The sequence below is a fragment of the Peromyscus leucopus genome, chromosome 1, assembly GCF_004664715.2.
Source record: "Peromyscus leucopus breed LL Stock chromosome 1, UCI_PerLeu_2.1, whole genome shotgun sequence".
NCBI lineage: Eukaryota > Metazoa > Chordata > Mammalia > Rodentia > Cricetidae > Peromyscus > Peromyscus leucopus.
The window spans coordinates 120,540,741-120,562,944 of NC_051063.1; the positions used below are offsets into that span (position 1 = coordinate 120,540,741).

A 22,204-nucleotide genomic window follows, 5' to 3' on the forward strand; every position below is an offset into this window, starting at 1 on the left:
ACCTCTCAGCTTACCTCCCCACCTCCCCACCTCCCCACCTCCCTTCTGAGCGCATTCTATGCTCATCTCTGGTGCTGCTGTCCTTCCTTTCATTGGGGAAGCAGAAGTTTTAGAACAATATTCTTCCCAGGCATGGTGGCTCATGCCTATAATCTCAGCATTTGAGAGGCTGAGACAGGAGGATTGACTGCATTTGGGGCCAACTTGAGATAGAGAGTGAGTTCTAGGCCAGCCTGGGTTATAGGGTAACACTGTCTCAAAAAAGACAAACAGAAACCTTACCATATACTCTGTCACATAAAAGTGTCCTGGACACCCAGGACAGAACCGTAGGCAGAGTCCTTAGACCCAGCTGACACCTCTCTGACAATCTGCCCCTTCCCAGGTGTACTGTGCGGGCTGAAAAACCCTGCCTCTCCTGGACCTCCCTCATTCCTCCTCTCCCCCAGGATCTAGCTACAGTTTTAAACTGGGCTACTCAGGCCTTGTGATATACTTACCACCTCTGAAGGCATTTCTCCAGCAGGAATAATGGTCAGCATGGGAGCCATCGATGGAGCATGGGCCACCACAATGGCAAAGGCATGGAATAAAAACAGCCGCTGGCATGCCCTGCTCAAACTCCTTTTCTCTTTTCCTGGCCTTGTTTCACCCCAGGACAGCCACCAGGAGTTCACTACCCAACTCCTTGGCCCACGGTGGTGTCCTTTTTGCTATCAACTCAGCCTAGCCACAGCCCCAGCACCCCGGTACACTCTTCTCCACCTGCATATGCCCCCAGCACTTCCTGGCTCAACTGTCCCTTTCTTAGTTGTCTGCTGACAAGTCACTCTATCAGACAGCTCTCTCCTTACTGTTCCTTCTCACCTGCTCCTCGCCCGCACCCCATCCCACCAGTTCCCGACACCAGAAGACAGTCACATCTGCTTGTTTGGTTGGCTCACTTTGGGGCTCAACCCCAGCTAGACTGAGTTTTCACATGATGCAGGGCAGGCTGTTTCTTGCTGCATGGAGTGATGAACCACCTTATAGACATCAGTGTGTGTGTGTCTGTGTGTCTGTGTGCGCACATGTACACACGCACGCATGTGATCTAGAAGTTCCCACATCTGCTCCCATTCCTGTTCCAGCAGTCCTCCCCATCCTGTCACTGTGTCTCATAAAGCACACACTAGCCAGCTTCCAGCTGTGTCTGCCGGTGGCTTGCAAGCTTTCAGCAACAAGTTAACCTCACATTATAAAGCACATCTGAGATGATGCTTTATAAGCTGGACCCTACATCCACACCGATCTGCTTACCCTGGGCACCCTCACTGTCGTGTAGGTCCTAATCTCTTTGTGGAACTATAAGCCCCCACCCACCTATCCACCGCACGCACACACTAGAGATGAGCAGCATGGATCTCCGGCCTGATGGGAGGGGCGCTTGGCAGAACTCTTCCGTAAGCCTCAGAAACAAGCGGGCATGCACAGGGCACTCTGAAGCCAGGAGGAACACCGAGTCGATGGCCGACGCTAGGATTTTCACTTAAAACTACTACAGCAGATGAAGTCTTTACCGCTGCTGTCACTTTCGGAGCCAGGGAAGACACGAGGCCGGCGTCTCTGACGCTACCCCACACGAACTGTCCACATTCTGTGATCCAGCCAGCTGCTCATGGCTTTATGTGTTCTGGCCTCAGTGAGTTTCCCCAGCCTGCTGGAAACAAAAGCCTGCAGATGAAAGCTTAGGAAGCTGCAGTTGAGGTCGAGGGCAACTTGCCTTGGAATCCAAGTGACAGCTCCTGTCTCCAAATTTCTACTGGAATCGGCAGACTTGTAAGGAGGTGGAGGAACTGGATGGGGCAGGACAGCGTCAGCTCTTTCCAGATGATCATCACTTTTCTATACCCATTTGATGGGCCGAGAAGACTAGACAGATGCTCCCATGCAGGGAAGGACAAAAGGCCCTGGAGAGAGGCATGTAACAGTGGAAAAGGCTATGATGTGCAGTGCAGACAAAATGCTGGAGCTAGAGGGACTGTGGGGAAGGCCTTAAGGCAGTGGGAACTCAGGTATCCACGAAGTTTATGTTACACAGAACTCTATGGACCAAGAGCAACATTCTAGGAGCTTTCCAATACCTTAGTGGGATGTAAACCCATCTCAGGCTCCACCTCCATCCCAGGGAGATGTAACAACTTTCACTGTGAGATAGGAGGCAGCCACCCCACCCCCCGCCCCACTTCACCCGGGGATGAATGTCCCCAGCACCCTGAACGGAGCTAGCAATAGCAGGACCAGAAGCGAAGTTGCAGAAATGAAGGTCGAGCTCTGTGAAGCCCTGAGGAGCAGGAGCAGGCATGGTGAGAAGTCCCAGGGCGTTTGCAGCTAGAGCTGGGAACAGGGTGTGTGCAGGCCCCCCAGAGGTAGCTCAGCCATACCCCAAAGGGCAAAGACAGCACTACCTACAGGAGCAAGTGAGTCTCGGGGTGTGCCAGGCATCTAATATTGGGGAAATAAAAGGGGGAGGCATTGAGATACTCCGTTAACTTTTATAGTGTGCAGTGGTCTCTCCAGAGAATACTGGAATTGCTGGGAGAGGCCAAGACCCTTCTCTGCAGCAACCTCTAGTCACCCCTAACTGTAGGACCGGCAGGCTGACCTTGGGCTTGGCAACTGTATCAGTCAAGACTTCCTCTCTTGCTTCATGATGTGTGTGTGTGGGGGGGGGGGTGTCAAATCCAACTTCAATAGGGAAGACATTATTTTCCTCAGGTGAAAGTAAGGCTTAATTGACAGAAGGAGAGCTGAAGGAGAAGAAATAATGTTTTTATTTTAAATGGATCCAGTTTCAACATCAAAAATACACCCACCTGTTTTACTGAGAGCACTGAATCGAGTCCAAAGTTGCAGAGCAACAAAGTGATTCAGTGATTTGTTCATTCAGTGAAGAGTTGGCAAATCCATTGCTCATTCGGTGTTGGCTGGGCCACCATTGTATGCCCAGCCTGGAGCTGATGTCTTCCATTAAAGAACTGGGTTTTGGAGTCTTGACACTTGGGCAGCTGTGCCCCAATAACACACAATAACCTCACAGTTAAATGAAATACTTAAAAAGGAAGATATAATCAGGGGCTAGGGAGCTAGGCCAGTCAATAAAGTGTTTGCCACACAAACAAAAGGACCTGAGTTCAATCCCAGCACCCACATAAAAAGCCCATGTGGCAGTAAGTGCTTATAATCCCAGCACCAGAGAAACAGACCAGTGTTCCCTGGAGCTTGTTCTCCAGCCAGCTTCCCCTAATTAGTGAGACCCAAGTCCTGGTGAGAGATCCTGTCAAAAAAGAAAAAAAAAAGGTAAATGTTTCCTAAGAAACAACACTTGAGGTTAACCTCTGGCCTCCTCACACAAGAGCACACATGTACACCCATGTACAGATGAACATGAACATACACACACACACACACACACACACACACACACACAGAGAGAGAGAGAGAGAGAGAGAGAGAGAGAGAGAGAGAGAGAGAGAGAGAGCATTCAGTAAACCCATGGCTGCAAAGGAAGGAAGAGGGAAGAGATGGGGACTCTGGAGTCAGGGAGAACTCAGAGGTAGAAATTGAATAGTCAACTCCAACTTAGAAAATCTGGGATGGCGACGATGAAGTGGAGAGGGAGGCTGGGGCATAGTGAATTTGCTCTCTGGGTGCCCTGTGTGGTTTTGTTCTCTTTCTCACACACAACTTCACCCCTGGACTCTAGGACACTGGTCCTGTAATGCTGAGTGGACAGGGTCATCTTCTGCCTAGATTTTCATCTCTCTCCTCTTCTTTAGAAGGTGGGGTTTGCTTGACTGCAGGGGACAAGACAAGCTGCCCCCCCAATACAATAATCTGAGAAAATTAAAAATGTAAATAAACAGAGAAATGGCCTTCTCTGGTGCCCTGCCCCCAGCCTCTGAGGTGGAAGGCCAGCTGCTACCTTTTCCTGTGCTATCTCCTGTAAACAGGCTGGGTACATCAGGGATTAGGTACATTCACCACACCACATTATCCAGCAGAACCTTTGCCTGGAGCCCAGTGTGTGGATCCCATTAGGTCATGTTTATGGGTTCTCCTCCTTCCATGAGCACACTGCCCCATGTAACATTTCCTGCGGGCAGTCCTGGTGACGAGCTCTGAGACGTTTAGATGTACCTCTCAGCTGCTGGTTTGGTACCACCAGCCCAACACTGAGAGATGGGCCAGATCACTGGCCCTGCTTACTAATCCAGGCTGACAGGTACTGAGTCAGACAGTGAACACAAGCCAGACCTGGGTGACGGTGACATGCCAGCACCTGAGGAGGGTCACCTTGGACCTGCACCCTGCCGCACACTGTAGTGGGATTATCTCACTGCACCGAACAGCTCTGTACCTCCTCATATTGAAGCTGAGAGAACTGAGGCTCAGGATGTCACAGGACTGGTTAAGTTCACACTCAAGTGACCCGTCAGAGGCCTCTCTTTGGACCTCTCTTGCAATGCATGGGGGATTGTCAGCACTTAGCCAATACCATGCCAAACATCCACAGAGTTGACACTTAACTGGTGGTTGACAAGTGTCTCTTTTTAACTGAATCAATACTCTGCACACATCACTGTCACCTAGAGGACTTGTCAGAGCAGGTTATGGGACCCTTACCAGGACAGTTTCTGATTGGATAGGTCTGTAGGCTTAGAACTGAGATCTCATCGCTAGCGCCCGCACTGGCCCAGATCATACCACGAGTCCAGGGCTCTAAAAAGACTCATGGCTTCAGTGTGCATCGTCTGAATCACTGAGCACCAAGGCTGGAAACCAGAGCAGAGCACCAGCAGATTTGTTCGGGTCCGGTGCTCCCTGTGGAGGCCCCACCACACACAGCTGGAGAGTGCTTCACTCGCTTCGTGTTGCTAAGAAACTGAAGTTGAGGCTTGGGAAATAGCTGGGCCGGTAAAGTGCTTTTCACATGAGCATGAAGACCCGAGTTCAGTTCCTAGAATCAGTGTAAAATGTTGGAAATGGCAGCACACAGCTCTCATTCCAATACTGGGCAGGCAGAGATAAAAGGATCCCTGTGTCTCGTTGGCCAGCCAGCGTACCTAATTCTAGGCCAGTGAGAGACGTTGTCTCAGAAGGCAAAGTGGGTAGTGCTTGAGGAATGATACCCGAGGTTGTGCTCTAGCCTTAGCATTTTCAAATGCACTTACACAAACACACACACACACACACACACACAGAGAGAGAGAGAGAGAGAGAGAGAGAGAGAGAGAGAGAGTCTGCATGTTTTTATTTCACTTAGCCATATATGATGAGTAGGTACTGAATTGGACAGCAAGGCTCTGAACAAAAAAAGGGAAGAGAGTTGTCTGGTGCAGGGTAAAGGTTTAGCTTCATGAGCGCTAAGTTGCAGTAAGCTGCTACTCTTACTGTACGGTATCCGCTTTGCTGGAGGGTTGTGTTCATCCTTTCAGTTTCGGGGCTTTCTGCTTAGAGTGTTGGGATTGGAGGGATCCCTGAAGACAGAGGTCTGGCTTTCTTCTCCCCACACCTGCACAGTGCTCATGGGGCACCGAGGTCAGGAGCGTGGTGAGTGTAGAGGGTAGCAGGGTCCAGGGCTGCCCTTTCCCAGCTGTGCCAGCAAAGACTGGGAAGCCTCAGCCTCACGGCTGGTGATGGGGTGACAGGGATATGAGGAGCTGATGGTGCAGAGGACCACGCAGGGTTCTTGATGCTGCACTGAGGCGTGGGTGAGTCCAGAGTGAGGATTCCAGCCATTGTACGTGGACTGCAGCACCCTGACATGGCTTCTCCAGGTGGCTCCAGTGGGAGTTTCCCAGATCAAAGGCAGTTCTTCCTCCGGGGGACAGAGTGAGGATGATGTATGACTATCTGGGCCTCTGCAAGGCACCTGGGACATGTTGACAATCCAAACTGTGACTTGAGGGGGAACAAAAGGGAGAAGCCATACACCCAGTTTTCCTGGCTCCTCCTTCCTCCCAAGCACGTAGGAAGGTGGTTTTTGTCTCATAACTTTGGCCCAAAATTCTCCATTAGATACTAGATTAAGCTTTCCTTTACCTGATTCTGATCAACGCAAGTAATCTCCTTCTACTCTGTGGTGGGGGTCTCAGTTTGTCCTTCTGTAGAATGGGGAGAATGTGATTACCCTAGAACCTTGCTACTCAGAACACAGTCCACCACCCAGCCATATTAGCCTCACTTGGAAGCTTATTAGAAAGGTTCCATCAGAGCCAGATAAAGTGACACATGTCTGTCATCCAGCACTTGGGAGGCTAAGGCAGGGCATGACTTTGAGACCAGCTTGAGCTATATAGACCCTGTTTCCCCACCCTCCCCTAAAAAAAAAAGCTGACTGTGATAGGACAAACATATTTGTTCCAGCATTTGGAAGGTAGAGGCAAATGAACTCGAAGGTCAAGGTACACAAGATACACAGTGAGTTTGAGGCCAACCTGCCATACAGAAGACTCTACTTTTTTAAACAACTCGCAACACAAGCAAAAAATAAAAATAAAAACCCATGCACACAAATGCAAAACCAGCCTTCTTAGACCTGCCAGGTGAAAAATCTGCTGGTGGAGGAGTTGCCCTGGTAACAGGTACGCAGATTGAAGTGCAGCTGGGGGAGGTGTCATGGTCCCTCCCTGCATTCTGTGGGCTGGAGATGAAGGTGCAGAGTGTTTCATCTTAGGAAGCCAGTTTCTGGGGAGGGCTTGGCTTGGCGGAGCCACTGGGGCTCTGGTCTTTGCATCAATGAAACAGGTCTCAGCAGGTGCATGCATAATGGAGTGGCACGTGCCTGAGAGGCAAGCTTCACGGAGTAGCCTGAGGGATGCCCAAAGTCAGAGGCAAAGGGTTCCCTGAGTGCACCTCTCTGAGGGGCAGGCTGCACTCTTTGAGCCTGGGGTCCCTTGCACAGAGGTCTTGCATATTTCATCGCAGTGGATTATACTAACGGAGCACCCTGAAAAGGGTAGAGGAACCCGGGACTAGAGGAGGCTTCCTTGGGCCTCAACTTCCTGTTTACCTGTGATTCAGAGCAGGACTCAATCTGTTCACTCCTTCTTTCTTAGGGTGCTGCTTCCAGACCAGGTGGCCAGGAAGATATATGTCTCTGTCAGGAGGAAGCTAGGCCTGGGAACAGACCAGGGGTAACCAAGGAGACAGCCTGTTCCCTGACTCAAGAATGGGGGTGGCCCCCTTGTGATGTGTTGGAGAAGGTATCTAATGCAGAAATTGAAATCCATGGATACCAAGAAAAGCTTGGTCTCATGACAAAAGGTTGATGCCAGTGCCCTCTCTGACCTCAAGAGTGTGGTCACCTGCCCACCTCCCAAAACTTTGCTCAAGCTTGACTTCAGGGTCACAATTTTGTCTCCAAGGGGCAGAGAGATGGCCCAGGTCAAGAACTTACTCTCAGCAGTGGATGTGGTAGAGAGATCGTTGAGGTGGTTATTGTGCCAGTTTAACTGGTGGAGCTGCCTTCCAGCTTTGTGGCCCTCAGCAGAGGCTCGGTCTTGTCTTAGTGCTGTGGGTGAGGATGTGCCTATTACTGAGCGCTCCTGGGAACCTATGGGCATGCCGAGGTGTGAAGCACACCGACTGGATAATGTCTTGTGTTCCCACTAGCTCTTGTGTGCTGGGAGCCCAGGGTTAGACTGCACACAAACATAGTTCTGGAGGAGAAAGCTGATTCTGAACCGTACCACTTCTTGACTGTGTGATCTTAAGCAATACTGTGCTTTGTGGCTCGGTCTCCTCATCCACAGCTAGACACTGCACAGAGGGTGGCTGTGAGGGAGCACTGTGGAGACTATGGGAAGGGAATCAGGCAGCGGTCGATCCTAGCAGGAGCCTCGTTCGTTCATGTCTGTTCTGATCAGCACAGGTGAGAAAACTCGGCGGTAGAAAGATTGTGATCATTTCTTAAGGGTGCGTGTTTGCATGCTGGTGTACGTGTCAGCGGTCTGTTACCCTGACAAGCACCTGTGATAAATCCAATGATAAAGCGGGGAGGTTTATTTTGGCTCACAGTTTTGGAGATTCTGGTCCATGATGAGTTGGCTCCATGGCTTTGCACCCTGTGGTGAAGCAGCACATCATGGCAGGAATGTGCGGAGGGTGAGAAGCTGCTTGGTTTGTAGCTGGCAGACACAAGAGAGAACAGGAGACCAGTGCTTCTTATCCCCCTCCAGGCCACACCCCCCAGGGCCTAACTCCACCTTTTAAAGGTCCCATAAGCAGTAGCGGGAAGCTGAGGGCTTAGCCACAAACACTGGAGTTGTCCAGACAAAGTTCCTGCAAGAATTCACTTTTTCACAATTCTGGAGACTGGAACCTGTGTTCAAGATGGGTAGGGTGGCAGATCAAGGCTTTCTTGAGGCCCCTCTCCATGACTTGATCATAACCAGCTTCTACTTGGCATGGCATCCTCTCCTCTCCATCCTCTTGACAGTAATATAATGTACCTGGCCACCTGTCTCGTGTTTCTCATTGGACGGCATCCAAACACCAGGGACCTGGGAACCACTGGGGGCTTGTTTGTTTGTTTTTAAGGTTTACTCATTCTTACTGGGGTAACAGCCACAGTGCACATGTAAAGGTCAGGGAACAACTTTCAGGAGTCAGTTCTCTCCTTCCATCTTGAGATGGAGTCTTTTTTATTTCTATTATGGCGTGTATTCCAGGCCAGCTGGCCTGCGAGCTTCCAGGCGATTATCTCTTCACCTCCCTTACTGCTGCGGGGTGCTTGCGTGGCAAGTACTTTTACCTGCTTAGTCATCTCACTGGCCTCATGAGCGGATGTGTTCTAAGCTCTGTGTCCCAATCACCCCTCACAACTTAAGTCCAGATTGTGAGAAGTATTACTGCTCCCCCTTTTAACAAGAAAACCAAGGCATGGACAAGCTGAGTGGCCTGCTTGAAACCACATAGTTGATGGGAGCTACAACCGGAACTCAAGCCTAGATTCTCAGAGTCACTCTTCCAGGCTCTTCTGCCCAGCTGCTGAGTGTCCGTGCTGTGAGCGGCTCCCAGTGCTTCCATGATGATCTCTTGTCACACACAGTGCTCTGTGGTCTTCCAGGCGTGCGTCTATTCTGTTGTTTATAATGGCCCCGCAGTTTGATGCTATATCATTTCATTTCTCTGATCTCAAATGAGAAGAGCCCTGTGGCTGGGACCTAAGGAAGGCTCTGGTGACCACATTCCCGACCACCTCGTTGTCCTGCTCATCTGTTAGCTCAGTCTGGTCTAGGGTTTGGCTGGGTAACAAGGAAGGTGGTATAATCCCTGCTACGTGCCCCCTAGAAGCATGCTCTGGCTCATGCTGGATGCCTCAGCCTCAGCAGACCCTTCTCAATACTGGTCCTTATGTCCTCATGGAACCTCTGTAGAGAGTCCTGTCTTCTGCAGCCTCTGAGGCATTAGGAACTCTCATCCCTGGGAGCTGGAAAGCCACAGGACACAAGTGTGTCCGTGAGTACTATCACTCTGGACACCACGAGATCTTTTTTTTTAATTTTTTTTTTTTATTTCATGTGCATTGGTGTTTTTGCCTGCATGTATGTTTATATGAGGGTGTTGGATCCCCTGGAACTGGAGTTACAGATAGTTGTGAGCTGCCATGTGGGTTCTAGGAATTGAATCTGGGTCTTCTGGAAGAGCAGCCAGTGCTCCTAACCACTGAGCCATCTCCCCAGCCCACCACTGAATCTTTTAATACTCTGCTTGCTCTACAGGTGACAACCTGGGACTCCAGGACAGCCATGAAAGGATGAGCAAAGCCCTTGTACCTGACAGTCACTGACACACTCGTTCCTCTGTTGATCCCTCCATCTCCAAGCTGGTATGGCAGCTGGATGGACTTGGGAACACTGAACATCTGGGAGCTTGGCCTGTTACTGTGAAGATGTGTAATGGCCTAGAGTGCAGGTCTGCCGAGGAAGCCATATGATTCTTCTCACGAGTTGATGGGATTCCCACACCCTGGAGAGGATAGGCCAGCCGAGACCATCACGACCAAGGTCCTAGCAAGCCTGTAGCCTGACCAGTGCGGGGTGAGCTGGCCTACAGCTGCTGGCTATACCAAGAAGTCCTCATCATCATTCCCTGTGAGCTCTTTCTTCTAAGACCTCCCACAGCCAAAATCTGCTTCAAGCCTGTCTCACCAACCAACAAGCGGAATTCCAACCCTCCTGCCAGAAGTTTCAGTGGCCAGATGAAAACACTGTCTTTCTAGGTGGACAATTCCCAAGAGAAACTTAAGTATCTGTAGGATCCACTGCTGTAGAACTGTATCAAGAACCCGAAAGCTTCTCTGTGCAGGAAAGCTTGAAGGCTATGTGCGCTACAACAGGGCAGCTCCAGGCACAGGGACCTCTCTACCTCCTGTGGCTCAGACACTGGCAAAGACACAGCTGAAGGTCTAATGTCAGGGAAGGGTGCTGGACATCACTCCCTTCTGTTGGAAGGGTCCTTACATCCATCCACAAAGCGAAACGACCTCTGACACCTGACCTCAGAGGGACTCTGTGCAGAAGTACAAGGTCCTCACAAGTTCAACCCGAGGAATGTCCCTCCCCCCACCTCATGCTGCTCCACCAGATTCCATTACAAAGAGGGTGCCAGTGTCCAGGTCCAACTTCCCTGGAGAACACGGCACAGTGAGGTCACGAGGCCCTTTGGCAGCCGATGGCAAGCTGCCTTTGTTTTTTTCTAAGCTAGCTGAGACCTGAGAAGAGGGCTGGGCCATTCCCCTGAGGCCTGCAGGCACCACTCACTACCATCCCTCTTCATCTTCTGGAGCAGTCCTCCCTGGGAGCCCTGGGAAAGGTGGCCTCCCAGATACCAGAGACAAGTGCCTCTGTTGTTTGGGCAGAGCCAGCCTGGGTCAGGCAGGGTGCTGGAGAGGACACACGGGCTTTGATTCTTAGCTGCTCCTTCCTTCCCGACCCTCCTCCCAGCCCACCTGTGCAGAAGGTCCCCTCTCCCTGCCTCGGTTCGCTGAGCTGGCACAAAGAGCCTCACTGAGTCCAAGGTCAGGAGCATCAGATTAGCCACCGAGCAGGCTTGAGAAGCAGAGCCTCTGGGAGCCACCTTCTCAGGATAATGTCTGCTTGTTGTAGGCACAAACACAGGTCTATTGGGAAGGACCTGGGGAGATGGTTCAGAAACTAGGGCTACATCCTCCCAAAGGCCAGGTGGAATCTCTGAGCACAAAGACAAAAAAAAAAAAAAAAAAAATTATCCCATATCTGTGTTGTTAACAATTCCCATCCTGATGTTTATCTAGATTCCTATATAGACACCTTCTGTGTGAGTCAAAAGTAAAATAAATAAGCCACAGTGGATCTTTTAATAAAATAGAAATTAAATTGTCTTTTCAACATAAGAGTAAGTCCATCATCCAGAGTTATTTCCTCTCCATCTACTTTGCCATCCTCATTGCTTGGTTCCTACTGTGTGATGCAAGGGAGTTCCTGGAGGTCCAGCCATCTCATCTGCATCCCAGCCAACAGAAAGGCAGAAGGAAGGAAGGAAGGAAGGAAGGAAGGAAGGAAGGAAGGAAGGAAGGAAGGAAGTCCTTTTTCCTTTCCCTTAAGGGCATTGGCTGAAAGTCTGCTATATTGGTTGAACTTAATCCCAAGGCCACAAGGATACTGAGGAATGTGCTGGCTATTCTAGGTGGCCAGGCACGCAGATAAAAAGCAGGGGTTCTATCTATTACTGGACAAAGAGAAGACTGATGGACGGTCAACACACATTGACAATGTCAAGTTCAAAGTCAGCTCATCTGCTACATCTCTGATGGGGCAACCAAGTCTAGAGAAGTCCACAAATCAGCCAAGATCACACAGCAAGCCTGTGGCACTGGATGGCCAACTGATAGTTAGTTTCTCTTGTGTCTCTTGGCTTATGTAGAAAGGCTCCCTTTCAAAGGCAGGGAGCGTGAGGATCACTTAGCGAGAGCTATGGGACAGGGCCAGAATGGTGACAGAGTTTGCCTGTCCAGATCTGCCTGGCCCTGAGTCATGGTAGGTGAGGAACTGCTCACAAGGTCTCCATTCTGGGCCCGTGGGGTGTGCCTCTCCTGCCACATCCCTGTCCCCAGGCTCTGTGGGTGACTCTGTGTCTCCTGTTGGTGCTTACTCTGGAGATGCATTTCACTCTGCACTTATGTTTCAGGGAGCACGCTGCTGGAGTGAGAGCTGCTGGGAGGCACGATGTCTCCCTCAAGGTTGTGCTGGCCATGGGCTGGCTCCTCCTGGTTGACTTCTCAGGGGCTGCATCTGCAGGTGAGATTCCACAAAACCCGGACCTCAGTTTCAGCCAGGCTGCTGGGGGAGGGAGATCACAGGGAGTCTCTGGGGTAGGGTCCTCATTGAACACCTTGGTTGCCAGCAAGCCTCATCCTGCTCCAAGTTTTCTTAGGAAATGACAGACTGGCCTAGAATCATCCCAGGTTGCAAGCTCAGCGTCTGTCTGAGCTTCATTGCAAGTGAACCTAGTTGGGAGGGAACTACCGTCCCCGTGGGGCTGAGACTCACCTAACGGAGTACCTATCTCTCAATGCTGGACAATTGGAAAGGAGGGACAGGAGGGACACTGTTGTAAGATATTTTGATTTTTTAAAAGAGACCAGAAATTTGGATTTTTTTTTTTTTTAAGAAAATCTTGTTTTTAAATGTTACCCGCTAATACAAAATTTAAAAACTTCCCAGGAGTGTAAGGAGAGGGGCAAGGGGGGCAGAATTCAAATGAGATTCAGCTCTCTGTCTCTGTCTAGGCTACTCAACTTCAGAGCTCAGCATCTTGTCCCACTTTATGTTATCAGAGCAGCGTCTGGGTCCCATGAAGTCTTTTCAGATGCAATGCTCTGAGAAAGGACTAGATTGTGTTTTTCTTTTTTGTTGTTTTGTTTTACACACACACACACACACACACACACACACACACACACACACACACACACACACGAAGACCTCACAAAATACATACATACATATGTACATAAGATAAGACCTCATAAGATAGCCCAGGCTGGTTTTAAGCTCATAGATCTGCCTGTCTGCCCCTAGAGTTATGGTATCAAAAGTGTGCACCACCACGCCCAGTTGTTTGTTATTGAGACAGTTTCTCTCCCAGTATGATCCAGGCTAGTTTCAAACTTGCAATCTTCCTGCCTCAACCTCCCAAGTGCCAGGGTTAGAGGCATGTGCTACAGCACCCTACTCAGATCTATCTTCCTATCGCAATATTGTCAACTCGGTCTTTAAGTGATTTTCTTTTATCTTGTGGTATTTTTTTCCCTTGTGGTGCCAAGAAAGTGATCTTTTTGTGATTTTAAATTAAGATTAGAAGCACAGGACACTTCAGCCACACTAAAGGAAACAGCCATCAGATAAACGGCCCCTTCGGCAGGACATGGGAGACACAGACATAAATCTTAGACACTGAACAGAGGGTTAATGATACTACCATCAGCACCATGCTCATCCTAAAATCTTATTATTATTCTGTTTTCCACAATAAAGAACCTCATATTGAATTGCATTGTTTACCGGCCACTGGAGGAAGGAAGCGTTCTGTAGTATAGGATGCCTCCACTGTGGTTTCTTACAAAATCTTCTCCATTCCTGGGTGACATAATGGGTAGGCAATACGTCAGTGTTCAGTGCAAGGGTTAATGACATTGCCCGAGTTCATTCATCTGCTCATTCAATGAATAAACACAAAGTGGGTGTTGACTCCAGACTATAAGTTGCAGTAGGGTTTATCTTTTGGGGTGATTCAGCTTGGAGAGGAGTATTCGGATACTTCCCAGGTGTTTCTTCCAACATGCTAGTTTACGTACAAACCCTTTGGAAGGGAGCTTTGCCTTTCTCTGGTGCCCTTTAGTCTGTGTTCTTCGAGAGAAGTAGAAACCACCTTTGTCACTCATGTTTCACGTAGCTGTAGCCTGCCTCTCCTTACAGTCTGCTTCACGGGGCCTCTGCCCTAGTCAGGGAAATCAGTGTGGTTGCCATGGTGATGTTTCGGGGATGGCACTGAGGATTTTCAGCTATTCACTGATTCAAATGTATGAATACTCAGCTTCCACAAAGGAGGGTCCACCAAATCCAGTCCTGGAAGTACTTTGTCATAGCCACAGTCTAGGAGCTTCTGGAGAGTGGGGTTCATGCCTCTGGCAGAGGGCTAGCCTGTAGGATCAGGCCCACCAGAGCCAGGCCAAGATGCAAAGTTGGCTGCAAACTCGCATTCCTGGATGAGGAGAAAGGAGCATGGACTTGGCTTGAAAGTGAGGCCGTGAGACCTGAGGCGCTATTCACTTAGCCTTAGGAGGCTCTTGGTCTGCACCCCGGGCACTCCAGGTGGCGACATTTGTTCTCCACACTCTGGGAACTGACTCCTTGAGGCTGACTCCCATGTCCAGGGCCGGGTGAAAGGCTACTCGGGATTCTCGACTGTTCACACCAACAGGGAGGCAAACAGAGCCAAAGGTGGCTGCTGTACACTTGGGAGAGAAAGTAGAGAATGGGGATCAGCACGCACACAGAAAACTTGGGCTCAGTGAAAGCCCATGTAGTCCCCATGTGTTGCTGTTGAGTGTAGACAAGGGCATGTCTTCCTCCAGGCTCTCCTTCAGATACCTAACCATGGTAGTCATGACTTCCTTCATGCAGAACTGAAGAATAATCAAACATCCCAAAGAGCTGCCTGTCATGGTACCGAATGGGAACTGGTTCTGGTCCCATGTTGTGGATGTGGCTCCTGTACCGACTTTACCTGCGGGATGCAGCGATTCTCACTTTCCGGCACTGTGGAGCTTGCTTCCAATCCCGATTCCTGCCCTGGTCCCCCATCTGAATCTCCCCCCAACTTTGTAGGCTCACCTAAGCCTTACCTCCATCTCCCCACCCACTCTGTTACTTTTAATTCTCCTGATTTATTCTTTACAATCTAGTTTCTGAGAAAATGGGAAAAAATAGTCTCATGTCAATTTGTCCATTCTCCCTGCTTCTTTTTCTGGATTTCTCCTTGCTTGGTTCTCCCACTTCCTAGGACAGAGATGTCCCTCTTTGTATCTTCCGTGGCACAGACCTAGAGCAGATCCCAGCAAATGTTTTAAAAATGTAGGAGTCTCCATGAGATAGGTACATGCATGCTGGCCACACTTGGCTTTAGGCTGCCTTGGGGCATGTAGGGAAGCCTGACCTCAGAGCAACAGCAGGTGGCTCCCTGCCCAGGGTGGTGGTGGGGGAATCCACACAACCTCCAAAAAGCCTTCTTCCCCAGCTCCTGGAGTGACAGCTCAGAGCAGAAAGATAAGACTAGCCTGGACAAGTGTAGAAACTGCTATAGCTTAGTGGCTGTAGGCTCCACTAGGGCCAGAATCTCTTATAGTAATGCTACATGTGTCACTTGGCAGACATGTCCAGTGACAAGAGTTCTTACCCTCAGAGGAACCCGCAGCATGATACCTCCACCAGGCAGAAAGTCCCACCTCTTGCAAATGGGAAACTGAATCAGAGAAGGAAGGGGGCTGTCCAGAGTCAGGTGATAAAGTCGTGAAAACAGTGGTGCCCTACCCCAGGGTCCCTGCCTCCCAGATCAGAGCCTCTCTCTGGTGTCTAAGGACTTGCTTTTAACCCTGGTGGAGAAGAAATGGGTTCCATGAAGATGTACTTGTGCCCCCTCCCATTACCCTTTGCTTGGTGATGCTGGTGGAGCTGAGTGGTGACATGTCATTGTCTTTGGCAGTGGCAACCGAATGTCCTGACCAGAACCCTGAACTGCAGCCTTGGACACCTGGCCATGACCGAGACCATCAAGTACATATTGGTCAGGGCAGGAGATTACTGCTCACCTCTTCTGCCACAGTCCACTCTATCACCATCTCACAGGGAGGTAAGCTTTCCTGTCCGTTCCACCGCTTCGAGTCCTGGAAATGTCCAGGAGCTGAGATAAACAGAACAGATGTTCCATGCTTTGGGTTCATGTCAGAGCCCCTGGAGACTTGAGATGGCCATCAACTCAGAGCACTGAGAAATAGCTTGTCAAAGGTCTAATCTTGGGGGAAAGGAGTGTTTAAAATGACAAATCCTATTGGTGCTCCGAAGGGACCTGTTAGTCTCACCTTTGCATGCTGGGTAATTGAACTCAGGACATGGAGTAATGGCAAAGAACCAGATGGCCACTGTGTATATCTTGCAAAGCAGAGGATGGAGAAAAGTAACTTCTGCAAGACAGTGGGCATAGAAGTGTCGAAAAATGTGCCCTTTTGCCTGTCTAGAGGGAGGGGGGCAGGAAACCTGCTCTCAGGTCTGCTCTAACATTACCTAAGGTCCTTGTCTAACCAGACCTCCCCATTCTCTCTCTTCAGGCAAGCTTGTCATTAAAGACCACCACGAGCACATCGTACTGCGCGCCCGGCATATTCTGATTGATGACGGTGGAGAGCTGCATGCTGGGAGTGCCCTCTGCCCTTTTGAGGGCAATTTCAGTATTGTGCTGTATGGAAGGTGGGATGACCTTGCTCAGGGGTCAAGCTCTGCTGTTGGGTCTGATGGGCAAGAGGTTTTCCAAAGGAGAGGCAGGCGAGAGGTCTAGAGGTCTAGAGGACTTCTAGAGAGGGAAGGAACCACCATCGTGTCCTACTAGACTGTAACCATGAACAAGATGGACATGGTGACATGGGTGAGCAGGAGTCCACGGGGCACTTCACTCATCATGGTATGGATGGAGTAGCTGCATTATGGAAGTCCCTGATGGTAGCTTTCCAGTCATTCCATGATTTGGAGAGACTCTGGAAGAGGTTGCTTAGTGCTAGAAAGGACAAGTGTGCAATAGTTCATGGGCAAGTGTGAACAAATATATGTTTGCTCCAGACAGGGCACCAATGACAGACCAGGGAAGTAATTCTACCCAAGTCTAGCTTGGGGGAACCTATAGGTGTATGGGGTTACTTATAAGAGCGTAGGTGACTCAAAGTAACTGCATCACCGAAAAACCCCCACAGCATGGGTGCTGACTCATGAAAGCTGCATCCCAGAAGCTTCCCACCCAACAGGCAGGCAGCTCCACTGGAGAGTCCCCTCCGCCTCAGCCGTTGTTTACCGCTTGTATATAACCATTGGGAGGGCCCTTCTGAGCCTTCCAACTTCCCTTAGGTTTCTGGGTCTTACAAGCACATCTCTACTCTCCGGGAGAGGATGCTTCCATTTGGAAAAGACAGAAGCAGGACAGCTAGACACAGGAACATCCCACGTGGCTTTCCCTTCTGGCCGTGACCCCTCTTTAAGCTATCGAAGGTTCTAAGAAGTGATAGCCAAGCATGTTTGGGCAGAGGCAGGCACACAGTGAAAGTACCTGTGATCCCACAGCCATCGCACAGCCAATAAGGGCTGAGACGGAAAGAGCACTGAAGAAAGAAAGACAGTGTCTGCAGAGCACATCGGCTACCCTGTGCGCTCACTGGTGCTCTGCTTCAGGAAGGTCAGCTTGCTAATGCTTCCTGGATCTCGCTCTGAGGACCAGGCTGGCCTCGAACTCACAGAGATCCACCTGGCTCTGCCTCCCATGTGCTGGGATTAAAGTCGTGCACCACCACCGCCCGGCGCTCATGCTTTTCTACAGACCTAATGTCATCACCAGTAATGCAGCTGGCTCTCTGAGGCCACCATGGGAATCAGGGAACAGTGACAGTCCCCTGGCGGCTCAGCATCTAGTGTTGACTAACTGCCTTTTTCTCTTACAGGGCTGATGAAGGCATCCAGCCGGACCCTTACTATGGGCTGAAGTACATCGGAGTGGGCAGAGGAGGCACTCTGGAGTTGCACGGACAGAGAAAGCTCTCCTGGACATTTCTAAACAAGACCCTTCGTCCTGGCGGCATGCAGGAGGGGGGATATTTTTTTGAAAGGAGCTGGGGCCACCGTGGAGTCATCGTTCATGTCATTGACCCCAAATCGGGCACCGTTGTCCATTCTGACCGGTAAGGTTGACTTCCATGTACTCACTTGTTCAGGATCTCTCCCAGCTGGGCGGTGGAGCTTCAGTGGGGACTGGCATGCCGTGTGAATGGCATGATGGGAGTCCTTCTCTGGAGAGGTGCCTTCTTTCCTAGGCATTTGCCCAGTAAAGCTGAATGTAACACAAATGTGTGCAAGCAAGCACACACACACACACACACACACACACACACACACACACACACACTATAGTTTCATGTGGTGACAATTGGTGACAGAAATGTAAAAGGCATAGTGGACTATAGTGGAATAACAGAGAGGGACAAGCGGGGCCACTTTAGACAGGTGCTTGGGAAGTCAGTTCAGGGAGCAGCCTGTGGGCTAAGAACTGCAGGGTGAGCCTGTGTCAGGGAAAAGTTCAACACAAGTACAAATGGCCGAAGGTGCCCAGAGCACACACTTTTAGTTGAGGGAGAGGGACTCAAAGGCAAGCACGTGGGGCAGGAGGAAGCAGAGGTACAGGCGGCAGTCAGGAGGTGGGTTTTACTTTAAGTGAGGTGCAAAGCCATCTGAGGTCTCGAAGAAAGACACGATCTAATTGAAAAGAACATTCTGGTGACCGTGAAGAAAATGGATGGATAGTAGAGGGCAAAAATGATGTCTGGCAAGCCTTCGCAGAGGTCCAGGTGAGAGGTGGAGGCGGGGATGAGTTGCCTGGTGGAGATAGAAGACTCGAGGGCACCTTGGGAGGCAGGATGGCAAGCCACTCGCTCCTTCATGTCTCACCTTCCCTCCTTCTCTTTCCTTCTTCCGGGGTCTGCCGAAGTTGTTCAGAGCTGGACCTGCTTTCTGTCTCCTCAAGGTTCTTACGCTGCCCTCTAGAAAAGACCCCTGGAAGGACACGGCCGGGGGGACAAGCAGAGACAGAGCTCTATGGGTACAATTGCAGCGTCAGGGACCCTCCTGGGAGCAGGTGCAAGAACCAGTATCCCACAGTCCAGCAGCAGTGTGGGGCCCGTCAGGCAGGGGCTAACATGCTGGCAGGACGGGACAGTGGCAATGGGTGCTGAGCTGAGTGACCGCACACCTGGCGGCTGCACCTCCTCTGCTTGAAGAACGCCGGAGACCTCAAGGATCCCACAGCTGAAAGTCTGAGGGGAGATCAATAAACATAAACAAGAACAGGTTCAATTCACACGGGGAGTTGACCTGAAGGAGCGGGACCTGGGGTTGGCTCTCACAGGTGACTGGGCTTTGATGGCGGAGAGGGTCAGGGAGAAGGCGGGGCTCCTCGAGGAGGAGTGGATGTGGCATCATGGGTCTCTGAGAAGGCTCGGCCTTTGGGGGCAGGCTGGGGAGGTCTGGACTTGAGAAGTGCCTTGGGACAGATGAAATGAATCTGCAGTTTGGGGATGCCTCTCCGGTTAGCACACTGTGGTGCTGTCCTTGGTCTTTTTCACAGTTTTCTTCGCTAGTGCCCCTGGCTTGTGACTCTAGAGTCATTTTAGAAGTTTTGCTTGGTAAGTCCCGAGACAGAGCTCTTCCATTGTAAGTGTACAGAACCTTATATGGCTAGAAGAAGGACCACACCAATACACAGGGCAGTGTGGATGGGGAAGAGCAGGAGGCCTCAACCCTGTACAAAGAACTACAGACAACCAAGGAATGCCAAGAGCAGGAGAAAGATGTCTTCTCTAGGGAGAAGCACGCCAACTGCTTACCTATCACCAAGCAGTTAGCCTTGAAAACAGACACACAAGTAACATCATACAGACTGAGCAAGTTACATTACATTTATATATTTAGACACACACACACACACACACACACACACACACACACACACACTCACACACACTGAACACACTTAAAGAAAAAGAGGGTGTGAATTTGAATGAGACCAAGGTGGGGGATGTACATGGGAGGGGTTGGAGGGATGAGAGGGGAGGGAGAAATGATGTAATTATATTACAATTTCAAAATTAAAACAATTATTAACAACAAAAACCCTCACGTGGAGTTGCCACTTTACATTAGTGATGCTGGAGCAATTGCCTTCCCTGCTGACTTCTCACCAGCAGGGTATAGTTGTTGGTTTTCAACATCTGTATCTCATGGAAAGTTCTCTTGTAAGAGGGTAGTTTGTCTTTGTCCACTTTGAGATGGTTTTAGCTGGGCGTGAGGGTTGTGTCTGATGTCCCAACTGCTTGGGAAGCTGAGAGAAGATGACTTGAGCCCAGGAGTTCAAGATCAGTCTGAGCAACATAATGGGATATTTTCCCCCATCTCAAAAAAACAAAAAACCATAGTGCAATGGCACATACCTGTAACTCCAGCCCTTAGGAGGCTGAGGAAAGGTCTCTTTCAGGTCAAGGTCAGACTCTGATATATTGTGAGTTGTGGGCTGTCCTAGGCTATAGCGTGAGAACATGTCTCAATTTGTACCACACACACACACACACACACACACACACCTGTAGTTAGAGATGATCAATTTTATAACATTGTTCCTATAGTGACCCGGCGGTAATTTGTTATATACTCAAAAGCTTGTTTAAAAGGGTGAGTTGCTTGATTATAATTCTTCTTATATTGAAGTAAAATGTTTTTAAAAAGAGGACGGATGAGGGCAAGGTAGAAATGTAACAGCATTCACAATGATCATGAGTCCATCACCACTGTAGTATGAAGCAGGCAGAAATGTAACAGCATTCACAATGATCATGAGTCTATCACCACTGTAGGTTGAAGCAGAGGTGACAGCTTAATGACTGAAATTCACACAGAGTGCTCCAGGGAGGGAGACACCGATGTGAGGCAGCCATGCTGTCCTTCCCGGGGACTGTGGAGGAGTTGCTTTGGTGTGATCAGAGATAGAAATCCCTGCTGCTCTAAGTGTCTGGATCTTCTCCTAGTCCCCGTCCTTTCCAAGAGACGTGAGCTACAATCCCCAGGAAGAAAGGGGACATGAAAAGTCTGAGCCCCAAGCGTGGGACTTAGTCTACATCCCAGAACCCCAATTCCCCATCTCTGCAGTTATTTCTGAGGCGTTTTACCCAATGAATGAACACTGTGGACAACTCAAATCCCTCCTTCTTGGGTGTCTCTGTGTGGCAAGCCGAACAGCCACACTTGCTTGCTCTTTGAAGAGGCTTCTTTGTTACAGACTCAGGCCCTCAAGGTCTGTGGACCGCATCTCGGTTGCTGAAACAGACGTGTGCTTAGGTCTCGGCATCCTTTTGACCGCTACCGAGAGTGTCCACATCTTTACTCTCTCTACACTTTTTAGGTTTGACACCTACAGATCCAAGAAGGAGAGTGAACGACTGGTCCAGTATTTGAATGCGGTGCCTGATGGCAGGATCCTTTCTGTCGCAGTGAATGACGAAGGCTCTAGAAACCTGGATGACACAGCCCGGAAGGCAATGACCAAGCTGGGCAGCAAGCACTTCCTGCACCTTGGATTTAGGTACTGCCCATAACTGGTATCTCTGGTGAACTGAAGCATGCCATACTAACCAGGGTGTATGTCTCCAGCTCCACCTGACTCTGAATCACAGCACAGAGGCATGCAGGCACACTGCTCCTCCACACTGGATGTAGATATGTCCGAAGGAAGCTTAGGTTTTCTTACAGGAACAGCCCACCATTGCAATGCACAGCTTTCCCCGTGGACTTACTTCTTCCATCAGTCATTTACAAGCACTGAGTGTGCCCTAAGGAAGAAAGGGGCAGTAGGAGTCCTGATGGGCAGCTAAGATCTGTTTCCCCTTTCAAGGTTCCTATTGCCACTTGGGAACTGGCAGACAGTGTTTTAGGGATTATGCAAAGCGTCTCTACCCAGCCAAACACCCAAGGACAGGGAGCCTTTTCGACAGGTTCTAGTGTGTGTCCTACTTGCTTTGGATTGTAGCATCATGCCTGATATTGGCATGTGCACACATTGACAACTTCAGAAAGCTGTTTGGCACACAGAAACCACATCTGTCTTTTGATCCGGCAAACCAGTTCTCAGCTTGGGGAAGGTTGAGATGATCTGTCCCATGGCTGTTGAAGACTGTGATTCCCATTCGTCAGCTCCTCAGATGTGGGCAAACTCAGAGATGATCAGAGCCTTTTCTAGCCTGCCAAGTAATTGAACTGGCTGGGCAAAGATCCCCTGGGTGAGAAGGAACAGCCCAGGTCCCAGGCTGTGTTCTCTGGAT

General features: G+C 50.0%; 1 protein-coding gene across 1 annotated transcript in view; it reads left to right on the plus strand.

The window, feature by feature from the left end:
• LOC114696234 (cell migration inducing hyaluronidase 1) overlaps nucleotides 1-22,204 on the plus strand; it is a 158,700-nt gene that overhangs the window by 75,567 nt on the left and 60,929 nt on the right. Inside the window, exons 2-6 of the mRNA XM_028873827.2 lie at nucleotides 12,214-12,323; nucleotides 15,790-15,936; nucleotides 16,412-16,550; nucleotides 17,786-18,022; nucleotides 21,289-21,468. Of these exons, the coding sequence (XP_028729660.1) occupies nucleotides 12,214-12,323; nucleotides 15,790-15,936; nucleotides 16,412-16,550; nucleotides 17,786-18,022; nucleotides 21,289-21,468 (813 nt within the window). The remainder of the gene's footprint in view (nucleotides 1-12,213; nucleotides 12,324-15,789; nucleotides 15,937-16,411; nucleotides 16,551-17,785; nucleotides 18,023-21,288; nucleotides 21,469-22,204) is intronic.